This window comes from Myotis lucifugus, unplaced genomic scaffold (assembly GCF_000147115.1).
Source record: "Myotis lucifugus unplaced genomic scaffold, Myoluc2.0 scaffold_2010, whole genome shotgun sequence".
Classification (NCBI taxonomy): domain Eukaryota; kingdom Metazoa; phylum Chordata; class Mammalia; order Chiroptera; family Vespertilionidae; genus Myotis; species Myotis lucifugus.
This window is the reverse complement of record NW_005873058.1, coordinates 16,342-32,189: the sequence shown is the minus strand read 5'-3', so window position 1 is coordinate 32,189 and position 15,848 is coordinate 16,342. Positions and strand designations below refer to the sequence as shown.

General features: G+C 41.6%; 1 protein-coding gene across 1 annotated transcript in view; it reads right to left on the bottom strand.

The window, feature by feature from the left end:
* Window positions 1-4,084: 4,084 nt before the first annotated feature.
* Window positions 4,085-15,848, bottom strand: part of LOC102431990 (olfactory receptor 1J4-like) — a gene marked incomplete at its 3' end in the record, with an annotated part of 15,284 nt that continues 3,520 nt past the window's right edge. The window contains exon 2 of the mRNA XM_006108273.3: window positions 4,085-4,987. Coding sequence (XP_006108335.3) covers window positions 4,085-4,987 — 903 coding nt within the window. The remainder of the gene's footprint in view (window positions 4,988-15,848) is intronic.

The window sequence follows — 15,848 nt, the reverse complement described above, 5'->3', positions numbered from 1 at the left end:
GTCTACTCTAGAAGATCTGTTGCACAGGAGACGCCCTAATGGGGCAGGACTTGCTTCAGTGGGGCTTTGGTGCTCACTGAGTCTGCCCCTTGAGTGTGTCTCTTATGGATGTGAATATTTGTAATCCGCTATGGTCTCACTCTGACCGCTGGGCACATTAACTCTTGCATCTTCAAGGAGATACAAGGTCAGCCACTGTCTGTGGCCACCCAGCAGGAGCTACAGGGACATCTGCAGATTCCTCCTCTTTGTATGGGGTTTGGAAGTCCCCAGACTAGGCCCAGCTGTGAAGCAAGGCAGGTTGCTGCTGCCGTGCCTTGGGCCTTCTTTTGGGAGCTCTGGGGCTCTCTGACCCAGCTGCAGTTTGACAGGTTTTAGGCAGAGAAAGGACAGGCCATTCATATGCAAAAGCCGATGTGCACAGCTTGGGTGGGGTTGTAAATTGGGTGGAGCAGGGTCTCTGGGAATCACCAGGGTGGAGCAAGCAGCAATGGCTGCCAGTCAGCCCTGCATGGGAGAGGTCCCCGGGTCTCCTAGTCCAGTGCCCCTTGTGCAGGAGCAATGATCGTTATGAGCACGTCTGCGAGAAAGCCGCCCTCACATTCCTGTCCCGATGCCAGACAGTCCAGTTTATCCCCATATGTGTCTGTGTCCCCCAGAGTCTTCCCTGGAACTGGAGTTCAGAGCAAGCGGGAGTTGGTATCTCCCTCCCAATTAAAAGAGCAGCACATCCAGGTGCCAGCGCTTTATGTGCTTCCGCATCTCTTACAGGTCTCAATGCGCTTTCTTCACCTCTCTAGTTGTGGAACTTCCACTCAGCCAGCTTTCCTGCGGTTCTGGGTGGTCATTGTTCTGCCTTTTAGTTGTAATCTTGATGTGGTTGTGAGAGGCAGCAAGTATAGGTGTTTACCTATGCCTCCATCTTGGTTCTCTTCAGGAAAATATTATTTAAATTAAAAAAAATCAAAAAATTGAAAGAAAAGAAAACCTATCATAGTGTTTAGCTAATAATATACTTTACATAGTGTTCTTCTCAATATTTCCAGTCTAATGACTATGCCGTACACCTGAAATCAGTATAAAATAATATTGAAAGTAAATATTACTGAAAAATGAAGAAAATCGGTTATTTACCAGCAAATAAGTAGAAATAACTGAATTGAAGAGATTTGGTATAGGGTGGTCCACCCAATCATTGGCTTCAAATTCTTATAGTTCTGTATGTTGAAAAAGTGAACAAACTTGTTCCCTGGAATATGAGAGGGTAGAGATATGACTCATCTATGAAAATATGCTGAGGTCACCAGGAATTCTCTGTAAAAATTTATTGGTGATTCTTATATGACAAAATTATTGCAAATGTGGTGGCCAAATGGCGATTCTTCTAATTCTATTATTTCTTCTATGTTTATTAGGTTTACTAGTATTCTCCTATAAGAAGGGACTTACCCTAATTCCCACATTTATTTATTTGTGTTTTTTTTTCATATCATTATGGATTCTTACTTATTCTCTTGAGTTATAATCCATTACCACTATTTATTTTGTAGCTTTAGGTGTTTTTATTGGTTGCAAGGATTCTAAATGATCTCAGGAAAGCCAACTGGGAAATACTTATAACAGAAACAAAAGTAGTAAAACCTAGAAACTAAGAAACTGAAGGGAAGTTTACCCACAGGAGGTGGGTCAGGAGTGGGACACAAATAATGGGGGATGGGACAATATAGCTGTTGATATACAGACAATAAATAAAAAATAAATTGCAACCTGTTTATGCATTTTAAAACCAATGAGTTTGAATTGATATCTCCAATTGTAGTTTGACAGCATAGAATTTTTTTCCAGCCTCTCCTTTTCCATGTACAGAGCTCCTTTCCCTGAGAGTGAGAGTCACTATCTTTTCCTCAGTCTTTACTTATTTGCTGAATCTTTGGATACATGGTGAGTTGTTTCAGAATCTTGAACTCATACCACAGTTAATAACATACCACAGCTTAAAACTTTGTTTTGAGTTTTTTTTTAAATTGTGAAAATATATAAACAAAATTCTGGGTTCAAGAACTACTTAGGTTATTTATTTTATATTCCCTTTTAGTGTAATTATGGTGTTAATTTAAATTTTGTTATGTTCATTTGATTTGTTTTAGTCTATTTTGCTTTATTAACCACCGTTTCTATTCATGTTTTACTTGCAAAAGGCAACATAGTCAAAACTACACAAATAATTCTACCCATCTCTCCATCGCTTCTGCCCCAACTCCTGTAGATAAAAAATCCTATACGTTTCTGATTTATTCTTCCTGTGCTTCTTTTTGCTCAAAGGGCAGACAGTTGGATATTTTATTTCCCTTCATTTTTACATGAGAAGTAGCACGCTATAAATGCTCTTTTACACATTGCTTTTTTTCATTTATCAATATATCTTCGTATTAATTCATAGATACCCTTGTTCTTATTTTTTTCACAGTTGCAAAATACTCAATTGATGTTCTATTGAGACTACTTTAGTGGTCATAAAATGAGATCTTGCTGATGAGTGTCCTAAATGATCATATGTCTAGAATGGTAAATTTTATGTTTTGTATATCAAAGTACAATTAAAAATTAAAGGGAGTGTAAGAAGTGATCTCTTAAGAACACAGGGAAGACTCATAAAACAATAATAATAATGTGTGATTAAGTTAATACGGACAGTCCTAGGACTCGACGTACGTTGTTTCCTGGTTATGTTGCCATCTCCATTTATTTATAAAAAATAAAAGTTTTGTCATTTTGACATATGTACATACGTGCTTTATGTTTTTTATTATTTATTTATCACACGTAAAGGTCAGGAAATGTTATCTTTCCTTTATTTTTTTAACTGTTTCACTTCATTAGTGTTGTGTATGTGCTCCATGTGAGTGTCGTAGGTGCTTATGTAGGTGGGTTCCGTGCCGTAGGAATGGATCTCCGACGTAACCCACGGACCCACTGTAGGGGGAAATGGATTAAAATATACATTTAATCAAAGGGAGGAAGACAAGAGAAAATATATGTGAAACATGTATCAAATAAAAAACATAGTTACATGGAAAATACATATTCAAATGTATTATGATTACATTAGATGTCAAGAGACAAAATTCTACAGAAATACAATTATTGTTGCTCTACATAAAATGACCAATATCCAGCATTACATTGTTAATAATGGACACCTCAGAGGTATAAGGAAAAAGAAAAGTTTAAAGTGATGGAAAAAATATACCATTTAAACTCTAACTGCAAGAAAGCTGCATTTTACTCCCTATTCTATATTAGTATCTATAGCTCTATCTGTATATTTATACCTATATGTCTGTTCGTATATCTGTATGTGTACATATATTCATAGTGATAGATATAAAGTACCTATACTAATATTTGAAGTAGATGAGTAGTTAAGGTAAAGCCCATTTCTAGAAACATCTCCTAATCATAAATGCAGTGGTGTGCTTTTGAATGTATGTTTAAAACGGCTGGCCCTCTTGTTTGAAAAGCCTTGTTTTGTAGCATATGCCATTTTTCATAGTGTAATTTTTCTTATCATGGCTGATTGCAATCTACCAACATTATGTCACTGAATGTCAGTTGGGAAGAGATCCTCACAATCAACTTGAAGCCATCAAAAGCCAGCATCAAAGAATCAGGTAAAAAAAAAAATTTCACCAGAAGCAAATCATGAGGCTAAAGCAGTATGTCATCAATAACATAGGATAAAAAATACATAAGCAAAAGCTGAGACATCTCAAAGGAGAAAAAGACAAATCCACATCTATAATTGTGCTATATATTTTGCATAAGATTTTGCATATATATTTTGAGATGATGAACAAGCAAAAATTACTAATTGGGAATCTAACATTATTAACAATCCCTGTAGCAAACTTGACCTAGTTTACATATTAACCACACTGTACATGACAACAGAATGCATATTCTATTAAAGTTATATGGAGATGTTGACTATTCAGTAATTTTAGGAGATATATTTCCTTTGCTTCTGACTGCAACCAGAGGATTTAGTGATTGCCACTTAAAGAACTTAATCCTCTTGACACACATCTCTAAGGCCTGTTTTATATCTCTGTTTCTCAGGCTGTAGATGAAGGGGTTCAGCATGGGGGTAACTACTGTATACATGACCGAAGCAATTATGTCTTTAGAACCCCATGATGAGGAGAAAAAGTAAACACCTGCAGCTGTCCCATAGTATAAAGACACCACAGAGAGATGGGAGCCACAGGTAGAGAAGGCTTTATAGAGTCTCTTAGTGGAGGGAACCCTCAGTATGATGGTCCCTATACGGATATAGGAGCCCAGAATAACACCAATACACAAAAAGGAAATCATTCCTCCAACAGTGAATATGACCAGCTCATTGAGGAAGGTGTCTGAACAGCTCAGCTTCAGGAGTGCAACGAGGTCACAGAAGTAGTTGATGATTGCATTGTCAGCACAGAAAGACAGTCGGACCAAGAGGAGGGTGTGCAGAAGGGCATATCCACAGGAGAGAACCCAGGAGCCAGCCACCAGCAGCACACACAGCCCCTCCCTCATGACAGTGGTGTAGTGCAGAGGCTGACAGATGGCTACATACCTGTCATATGCCATCACAGAAAGAAGAAAATTGTCAAGAGCACCAAAAAGAATGTGAAAAAACATCTGAGAAATGCATCCCACATAGGAGATGGATTGTTGCTGAGTCTGCATGTTCCTGAGCATTTTAAGGACAGTGACAGAGGAGAGAGAAATGTCAGAGAAGGCCAAGTGGCTGAGGAAGAAGTACATGGGCGTGTGCAGGCGAGAGTCCAGCCTGATGAGCAGGATGATGAGCAGGTTGCCCAGCACCGTGGTCAGGTACATGCCCAGGAACAGGGTGAAGAACACGCCCTGCTGCCCTGGGGGGATGGGGAGCCCCAGGAGGAGGAACTGGGTCACGCTGCTCTGGTTCTCAGGCCTCATGCTGCTCTTCTGTCTGCTGGGGATGAAGTAGGGTTGAGAGTCTCAGGAACCTAGAAAGGATGAACAGGACATCTCATCTCAAACTGTCATTATTGGGAAAACCATTCATTTATAAATACATTCATATTAATTTCTCACACTTGTGGATGTATGCTTCTTTCCTCTCTCACAGTCTGGCTCGAGGAAAATATTGAACCTCCAAAGTAGTCACAAGACCTCATCCCAAAGAGGAGTGCCTCACTGTTTGTTCAATTATTACTTTTAACATCACGTCTGTCGGAACGTCTACTAAGGACTGAGATGCAACAGTGACAAGAAAAGCAAGGTGCCCACCTCTATGAGTTTACATCTTGATGAACATGGAGGGATCATTTCTACACCAGGCCAGAGACAAACCATAATGATTCACTGTGGCAGGAAAGGAAGGTGAGCCCCTGCAAAGTGGTGTCAGTTGTTTCTGCCTAAAGTAACGTGAGACTCCAGTGCTGAGTGTGTGTTGTTGGAGCCTTGTCAGACCTCCTGTGAACCTGCCGGCTCCCATTGAGCCTCAGCTGTAAACTCAGGGACACTCTGGTATTGGGTGGCCATTGAAACCCACTTGAGGCCAGAATATCTTCAAAACAACAATAGTCCACAAAGTATCTTTCATAATAATGCTGAACATGTAGATGAACATTTGGGTACCAGGCGAAGGACTTTACCTACATTTCCTAATTAAATCCACACATCAGCCTTACATTCCCAGATTTTAAAACCTCTTCACAGCTGCTCTAAGAATTTGTATTCTTTGACCTATTTTAGTTTTTAATTAATAGAAACATAAATGACACAAATTCTGTTGGCACACAGCAGTACAGCAGGGACAGAATGGCGCAAAAATACACATGTGTATATTATTATCTATTACTTATGTGACATATAATGTTCATAACTTGATATATATGTATTACCATTTTCTATAAATTAAAACCACCAACTGTTAGCTACTTCATGGGGTTCAGCCTAATATGTCTGTATGATCAGAAACCATTCTCTTAACTGTTACACAGGGAAACTTCCCTTTTCTTGCTTAGGAGCCTGGCACAATATATTATTTTAGAGCTGTGAAGACCCAGAGTTGTCCAAAAATTTTTATTCCCTTTACTAGATAATTTTATTCCTTCATATTTATTTACTTTCCAAGTGACAAAAAATTCTCAAAAACATTAAGATGTATTTATGCAATAACTATTTACTGATGGCCTCTGGGAGATTCATAAAACTTGTGTCATTCTTTCCATTTTATAGACGTGAAAGTGAGACCAATGTTTTATATAACTTCCCCAAGGTCTCATCACTATTTAATGGTAATTCTTCCCAATACCTTCACACATCATGATGCCTGGGGTTTATGGGTAGTGTGTTTGTTTGTTTCCCTGGGATATTTAGTAAAAATACAGAAAGGTTAGAAAATACTGAGCAACTCAGCCACACTCAGGTACCTAAAAATGATAGCAGATCCATTTCAAGAAACAGGGTGTTGCTTAGAATTTGAGTATCTTAGGTACTGGTGCCCCAGAAGGAGGACACTTTAGGAAATACTTGAGTCATGGGTACAGATCTCTCTCTCTCTCTCTCTCTCTCTCTCTCTCTCTCTCTCTCTCTCTCTCTCTCTCACACACACACACACACACACACACACAGCTGCTTTGAGAATGTACGTCACCCCTGACCAAATTTCCATCTTAAAAGGAAGAATAGCCAATATGTGGTTCATCTCATAAACAATCATATGCATACATACAAGACAGAATTAACAGAAAGTTGGGCATACACACATACAGTAATACACCTCTCACCCCAATACACACTCACAATGCACATCAACACACCTGCTTCATGATGCACCTGGTGAACAATCAACTCACCACATATACATAACTCAAACACTACACACACTTCACCAAAATCACACAAGACCACAAACAATACAAAAATCTTACAAGAAACACACAACACAACACAACAGAACACATATGCTTACACAGCCACACTCACTACAACAAACAGTATACACTCTCCTATTAAAGAGAGTGTATTAATGAGCTTCCCTCTGTCTGTCCATCTCCTTGCTGGGGGAGGGCAGTCAGCATGGGACTGTTAAGTCTATTCAGTCACAGGCACAGTCATTAAACCACCACCAACACCCATGCATATGGTCACACACATGTGGTCACATACACACAGAGAAAATCCAATAATATAACTTCCAGCTCTCATACACGAGAGCATCACCCCCAGGCACAGCTCACATGTGCACCACAACACACTGCTGAGCAGAGGTCTGAGCTCCCTCTCAGCTGACCTTGGTTCCTTATGCGGTCGGCATCTCCTTGTCCAGCAGCAGAGACCACAGTCTCACTCCCAGTGCTCATCTGTGATGCCAGTGTTTACCATCACAGACATGAATCAGGAGTCCCTAACAACATGCCAGGAGGCTGATAACTTGGTCTACATACGCTAAAATGAGACTGTGAGTCAGATTCATAACACATATACATACAACTATCAAACAGCACATATACAAGCATACACAATACATGTATACACACAGGGTCATGGACACAGAGTCTCACACATGAACCCACTAGCACACAGGCAGGTCCATTGGCAAAGACAGATTTCCAGCTCCTCTCACCTGGGCTCATTGGTGAGTTCAGACCCCTTCTGCTGCAGATTATCGCCCATCTCCTCAGCTTTTCTTCAGGAGACCTAACATCAGACACACAGAGTAAATACTTGGGGACTTGGCAGTTCTAAGGACTTTCCTTTTCCTTAACCAGCTCCAGAGAAATGAGTCCACAGATGGCACTTAAGTGCTAATGAGAGACTGCAACCAAGTCCCCAAGCTTGTGGCTGATTTCTGACTGCCTTTTGGGAGCTGTGTGTCCAAGAGTAAGAGGCACTGAAGTCCTAGGGGACAGTGTCCCTGATTCCAGTCATGCCCTCGACTGCTTTGTTCTTGGGCATTGCTCCAGCTGGAAAAAATATTTTTCAACTTTCTATTTTGAAATGACTTCAAAGTTATAGAAAAGTTGTAATAACGATATCAAGAATTCCTGGTCAATCTTCAGCCAATTCCCCAATGGTTAACATTTTACAGTGTTTACCTACTGTGTGTGTATATGTATATATTTATGTACTAGTATGTTTGTATGTATATTTCAGGCTTAGATTTATAGCTGATATTCAAATACATATTATCAGCAGGCATATGATAATGTTTCCAAAGCTATTGTTTTTATCCTTTTAAAACAAATTTTCAAAAAAATTTATTGTTGATTGTTGAAAGTATTACATATGTCCCCCCCCATTAACCCTTCTAGACTGTCCCCACTCCCTACCCCAGACCTTCACCATACTATTATCTGGATCCACTGATTATGCATACATGCATACAAGTTCTTTGCTTGATCTCTTCCCACCCACCCATGCCTGCCTTCCCTCTGAGATCTGACAGTATGTTCCATGCCTCTATGTCTCTGGATCTATTTTGTGCATCAGTTTATTTTTTTCATTAGATTCCACATTTAAGTGAGATCATGTGATACTTGTTTTTCTCTGACCTGCTTTTTGCTTAGTGTAATACTCTGCAGGTCCCTTCATGCTGTCTCAAAGGGTAAAAGATCTTTCTTTTTTACAGCTGCATAGTATTCCATGGTGTAATGTACCAAAGCTTTTTTATCCACTCATCTACAGGTGGGCTGTTTTCCGGTCTTAGCTATTATGAATTGCGCTGCTATGATCATAGGGGTGCATATATTCTTTCTGATTGGTGTTTTGGGTTTCTTAGGATATATTCCTAGAGTTAGAATCATGGAGTTAAATGGCAGTTCCATATTTAATTTTTGAGGAAACTCCATACTGTTTTCCATAATGATTGCACCAGTCTGCATTGCCACCAGCAGTGAATTAGGGTTCCCTGTTCTCCACATCTTCGCCAGCACTTGTCATTTGTTGATATGTTGATGGTAGCCATTCTGATAGAAAATGGATTATTGCTGAGTCTGAATGTCCATGAGCATCTTAGGGACAGTACAGATGTTCCTCTTTTTCCCCCCATAGCTCCCCTCCACCCGGTTCCCACCCCACTCCAGGCCTCCCCCCGCCCCACTGACCTTGTCCATAGGTGTAAGTACTTTGTCCAATGTCTTCCCACACCTCCCACAACCCTTTCCCCCTGAGAATTGTCTGTCTGATCCTATTATATTCACCAGTCTGTTCTGTTCATTAGGTTTTTTATTCATTTGAGTTTTTGGTTCACTTGTTGATAGATATGTATTTATTGTCACTTTGTTCATAATTTTTTTTTATCTTTACCTTTTTCTTCTTCTTCCTCTTCTTAGAGAATACCCTTCAGCATTTCATATAATACTGGTTTGGTGGTGATGAACTCCTTTAGCTTTTTTTTTTTGTCTGTGAAGCTCTTTATCTGACCTTTAATTCTAAATGATAGCTTTGCTGGGTAGAGTAATCTTGGTTGTAGGTTCTTGCTATTTATCACTTTAAATATTTCTTGCCACTCCCTTCTGGCCTGCATAGTTTCTGTTGAGAAATCAGCTGACAATCATATGGGTACTCCCTTGTAGGTAACTAATTGTTTTTCTCTTGCTGCTTTTAAGGTTCTCTCTTTGTCTTTTGCTCTTGGCATTTTAATTATGATGTGTCCCGGTGTGGTCCTCTGTGGATTCCTCTTTTTCCATGTTCTCTGTGTTTCCTGGACTTGTCAGTCTATTTCTTTTACCACGTAGGGGAAGTTTTCTGTCATTATTTCTTCAAATAGGTTTTCCATATCTTGGTCTCTCTCTTCTTCTGCCACTCCCATAATTCGGATGTTGGTATGCTGGAAGTTGTCTCAGAGGCTCCTTACACTATCTGCATATTTTTGGATTCTTTTTTCTTTTCCAGTTGGGTGTTTTCTGCTTCTTCATATTTTAAATCTTTGACTTGATTATTTGGATCCTCTAGTCTGTTGTTGGATCTCTGTATATTATTCTTTATTTCAGTCAGTGTATGCTTAATTTCTGATTGGTCCTTTTTTATATCCTTGAGGGTGTCACTAAATTTCTCGGAGGTTTCTAGAAGATTCTTGAGTAACCTTATAATCATGGTTTTGAACTCTATATCCAGTATTTTGCTTTCCTCCATTTCTTTCATTTGTGACATGTTTCTTTGTCTCTGCATTTTAGCTGCTTCCCTGTGTTGATAGAGTGGCTTTGTGTGCTAGTTTTCCTATAGGGCCTAATGGCTCAGCCTCCCCAGTCACCTGAGGTGGACACTCTTGGTGCACCCATTTGTAGGCTGTTTGCACAGTCTTTTTGTAGTTAACCCTTGACTGCTATTGGTATTACTGGAAGGAATTGACCTCCAGGTCAATTGGCTGTGATGACCAGCTGTGTCTACTCTAGAAGATCTGTTGTACAGGAGACACCCTAATGGGGCAGGACTTGTTTCAGTGGGGCTTTGGTGCTCACTGAGTCTTCCCCTTGTGTGTGTCTCTTATGGATGTGAATATTTGTAATCTGGTATGGTCTCACTCTGACCGCTGGGTACATTAACTCTTGAATCTCCAAGGAGATACAAGTTCAGGCACTGTCTGTGGCCACCCAGCAGGAGCTACAGGGACATCTGCAGATTCCTCCTCTTTGTATGGGGTTTGGAAGTGCCCAGACTAGGCCCAGCTGTGAAGCAAGGCAGGCTGCTGCTGCCGGGCCTTGGGCCTTCTTTTGGAAGCTCTGGGTCTCTCTGACCCAGCTGTAGTTTGACAGGTCTTAGGCAGAGAAAGGACAGGCCATTCATATGCAAAAGCCAATGTGCACAGTTTGGGTGGGGTTGTAAATTGGGTGGAGCGGGGTCTCTGGGATACACCAGGGTGGAGCAAGCAGCAATGGCTGCCAGTCAGCCCTGCATGGGAGAGGTCCCGGGTCTCTGAGTCCTGTGCCCCCTGTGCAGGAACAATGATTGTTGTGAGCACCTCTGTGAGAAAGCTGCCCTCCCGTTCCTGTCCCGATGCCAGACAGTCCAGTTTATCCCCATAAGTGTCTGTGTCCCCCAGAGTCTTCCCTGGAACTGGAGTTCAGAGCAAAATTCTAGGTTCAAGAACTACTTAGTTTATTTATTTTATTTTCCCTTTTAGTGTAATTATGGTGTCAATTGATTTGTGTTAGTCTATTTTGCTTTACTAGTCACCTTTTCTATTCATGTTTTACTTGCAAAAGGCAACATAGTCAAAACTACACAAACAATTCTACCCATCTCCCCATTGCTTCTGCCCCACCTCCTGTAGATAAAAAATCCTATTAGTTTCTGATTTATTCTTCCTGTTCTTCTTTTTGCTCAATGGGCAGACAGTTGGATATTTTATTTCCCTTCATTTTTACGTGAGAAGTATCACGCTATAAATGCTCTTTTACACATTGCTTTTTTTTTCATTTAGCCATATATCTTACTATTTCTTCGTATTAATTCATAGATACCCTTGTTTTTGTTTTTTTCACAGTTGCAAAATACTCAATTGATGTTCTATAGAGACTACTTTAGTGGTCATAAAATGAAATCTTGCTGATGAGTGTCCTAAATGGTTCAAATGGCTAGAATGGTAAAAGTTATGTTTTGTATATGAAACTACAATGAAAAATTAAAGAGATTGTAAGAAGTGATCTGTTAAGAACACAGGGAAGAATCATAAAACAATAATGATAATGTATGATTAAGTTAATACAGACAGTCCTTGGGTTACGTTGGACTGGACATACGCCGTTTCATGATTATGTCGCCATCTTCCATTTATTTATAAAAAATTAAAGTTCTGTCATTTCAATATATGTACATATGTGCTTTATGTTTTTTTATTATTTTTTTGCTTCTTATTTTTTTACTAGAGGCCCGGTGCACAAAAATTTGTGCACTCAGGGGGGGTCTCTCAGCTTGGCCTGTGCCCTCTCGCAGTCTCCCCGGGTCACAGATCTGAGGCCCGGATCCCGTCGGCCTCATCTGGTGCTTCCTGCGCCCCCTCCCCCGTCCCAACCTGGGGCCTGGACCCCAAGGGTGTCATCTGGCGCTGATTGCCCCGCCTCCCCGGGTCATGGATCGGAGGCCCGGACCCGCAGGCAGCGTCTGCTGCTGCCTGCCCCGCCTCCCCAGGTCACAGATCAGAGGATCCTGTGAGCAGCGTCTGGCGCTGTCTGCCCCGCCTCCCCAGGTCACACATCAGAGGCTCGGACCCTGCGGGCAGCATCTGGAGCTGCCTGCCTCCCTCCCTGGGTCATGGATCAGAGGCCCGGACCTGCGGGCAGCGTATGGTGCTGCCTGCCCCGCCTCCGCGGGTCAGAGATCAGAGACCCTGATGCCACCTGCAGTATGCAAATTTAACTGCTCCGCCTCCGAGGGTCAGAGATCAGAGACCCTGATGCCACCTGCAGTATGCAAATTTAACGGCCATCTTTGTTGGGTTAATTTGCATACTCTTCTGATTGGCTGATGGACGTGGTGAAGGTACTGCAAATTAGCATCTTTGTCTTTTATTAGTGTAGATGTCAATTTATTTTATTTTTTTTATTGATTAAGTTATTACATATGTGTTCTTATCCCCCCGTCACCCCCTAATCCGCCACACTCATGCCCTCACCACCCTGTTGTCTGTGTCCATTGGTTAGGCCTATATGCTTGCATATAAGTCCTTTTTTTGACCTCTCCCCCTTACCCCCACCCTCCCCTACCGTCCCTCTGAGGTTTGACGGTCTATTTTTTTTAAATTAAATCTTTATGGTTCAGATTATTACAGGTGTGTTCCTCTTTTTTCCCCCCCATAGCTCTCCTCCACCCAGTTCCCACTCCACCCTCTGCCCTTACCCCTCCCACTGTCCTCATCCATAGGTGTACGATTTTTGTCCAGTCTCTTTCTCTCCCCCACACCCCTTTCCCCCCAAGAATTGTCAGTCCACTCCCTTTCCATGCCCCTGGTTCTATTATATTCACCAGTTTACTCTGTTCATCAGATTTTTTATTCACTTGATTTTTAGATTCACTTGTTGATAGATATGTATTTGCTGTTCATAATTTTTATCTTTACCTTTTTCTTCTTCCTCTTCTTAAAGAATACCTTTCAGCATTTCATATAATGCTGGTTTGGTGGTGATGAACTCCTTTAGCTTTTTCTTATCTGTGAAGCTCTTTATCTGACCTTCAATTCTGAATGATAGCTTTGCTGGATAAAGTAATCTTGGTTGTAGGTTCTTGCTATTCATCACTTTGAATATTTCTTGCCACTCTCTTCTGGCCTGCATAGTTTCTGTTGAGAAATCAGCTGACAATCGTATGGGTACTCCCTTGTAGGTAACTGACTTTTTTCTCTTGCTGCTTTTAAGATTCTCTCTTTGTCTTTTGCTCTTGGCATTTTAATTATGATGTGTCTTGGTGTGGTCCTGTTTGGATTTCTTTTGTTTGGGGTTCTCTGTGCTTCCTGGACTTGGAAGTCTATTTCTTTTACCAGGTAGGGGAAGTTTTCTGTCATTATTTCTTCAAATAGGTTTTCAATATCTTGCCCTTTCTCTTCTTCTGGCACCCCCATAATTCGGATGTTGGTATGCTTGAAGTTGTCCCAGAGGCTCCTTACACTATCTTGATATTTTTGGATTCTTTTTTCTTTTCCGGTTGGGTATTTTTTGTTTCTTCGTATTTCAAATCTTTGACTTGATTCTTGGGATCCTCTTGTCTGCTGTTGGATCTCTGTATATTTTTCTTTATTTCAGTCAGTGTGTGCTTAATTTCTCGTTGGTCTTTTTTCATATCCTCCAGGGTCTCACTAAATTTATCGGCAGTTTCCAGTAAATTCTTGAAAAACCTTATAACCGTGGTTTTGAACTCTATATCCAGTCGTTTGCTTTCCTCCATTTCTGTCATTTGTGACCTATTTCTTGTCTCCGCATTTTTTATGCTTCCCTGTGTTGGTAGAGTGGCTTTGTGTGCTAGGTGTCCTATAGGGCCCAGTGGCTCAGCCTCCCCAGTTACCTGAGGTGGACACTCTTGGTGCACCCCCTTGTGGGCTTTGTGCACAGTCTTGTTGTAGTTAAGCCTTGATTGTTGTAGGAATCACTGGGAGGAATTGACCTCCAGGCCAATTGGCTGTGAGAATCAGCTGTGTCTGCAGTGGGAGAACTTCTGTGCTGAAGACACCCTTCTGGAGCAAGACTTGCTTCAGTAGGGCTTTTGTGCTCACTGAGTCTGCCCCCTGAGTGTGTCCCTTAAGGATCTGAGGAGTTGTAATCTGGATGGTCCCACTCTGACCACTGGGTACACTGGCTCTTGGATTTAAGGAGGTGCTAATTTAGCCTCTGCCTGAGGCTACCCAGCAGGAGCTCTGAAGAGATCTGCAGTTTCCCCTTCCTTTTTTGGTGGTTTGGAGGTGCCCAGATGAGGCCCAGCTGTGAAGCAATGCAAGCTGCTGTGGGGCCTTGGGCCTTCTCTTGGAAGTTCTGGGTCTGTCTGGCCCAGCTGCAATTTGTTAGGTAATTTCCAGATTGCAAAGGGCCAGGGCATTCATATGCAAAAGCCTCTGCAGCAGCCTGGGTGGGGCAGGGTCTTGGAATCAACAGGGCGGAGCTAGCAGCTATGGCTGATCCTCAGCCCTGCCCTAAGGGGCCCTTTGTCTCAGTGTCCAGGTAATTGCTACAAGCACCTCTGAGGGAAAGCTGCCCTCAAGTTCCGAGTCCTGCCTGCTGCCAGACAGTCCAGTTTCTCCCTATATGAGTCCTGGGTCCCCAGAGACTTCCCGAAACTGGAGTTCAGAGCAGTCGGGAGCTTGTGACTCCCTCCCGATTCAAAAAGACAGCCGCGTCCTCAGGTACCAGCCCCTTTAAGCGAGCGTTCAGCCTCCATACCTCTGCAATTTACTTCCGCAGCTCCTCTGAGTCTCAGTGTGCTTTTCTCTTTCCTTCTAGTTGTAGAATTTCCACTCAGCCAGCCTTCCTGTAGTTCTGGATGATGTTCGTTTTGTCTTTTCGTTGTATTTTTGAAGTTGTTGTCGGAGGCAGCAATTTCCAGTGTTTACCTATGCCGAAATCTTGGTTTCTCCGATGGTCTATTTTTTATTACTTATTTACCACAAGTAAAGTTCAGGAATTGTCATCCTTCTTTTCTTTTCTTTTTTTTTTTACTTTTTAACTTCATTACCGCTGTGTATGTGCTCCATCTGAGTGACGTAGGTGCTTATATAGGTGAGTTCTCGCCGTAGGAACAGATCCCCGATGTAACTCGAGGATGTACTGTAGAGGGAAATGGATTAAAATATACATTTAGTCAAAAGGGAGGAAGACAAGAGAGAATATATGTGAACATGTATCAAATAAAAAACATATTTACATGAAAAATACAAATTCAAATCTATTATGATTACATTAGATGTCAAGAGACAAAATTCTACAGAAATACAATAATTGTTGCTCTACATAAAATGAGCAATATCCAGCATTACATTGTTAATAATGGACACCTCAGAGATATAAGGAAAAAGAAAATTTTAAAGTGATGGAAAAAATATACCATTAAACTCTAACTGCAAGAAAGCTGCATTTTACTCCCTATTCTATACTAGTATCTATATCTCTATCTGTATATTTATACCTATACTAGAGGCCCGGTGCACAAAAATTTGTGCACTTGGGGGGTGGGGGGGGGTCCCCCAGCCCGTCCTGTGCCCTCTCGCAGTCTGGGACCCCTCGGGAGATAATGACCTGCTGGCTTAGGCCTGCTCCCGGGTGGCAGAGGGCAGGCCCAATCCCTAGATGCAGCCCCTGGTCAGGCTCAGAGCAGGGCAGATCGGGAAG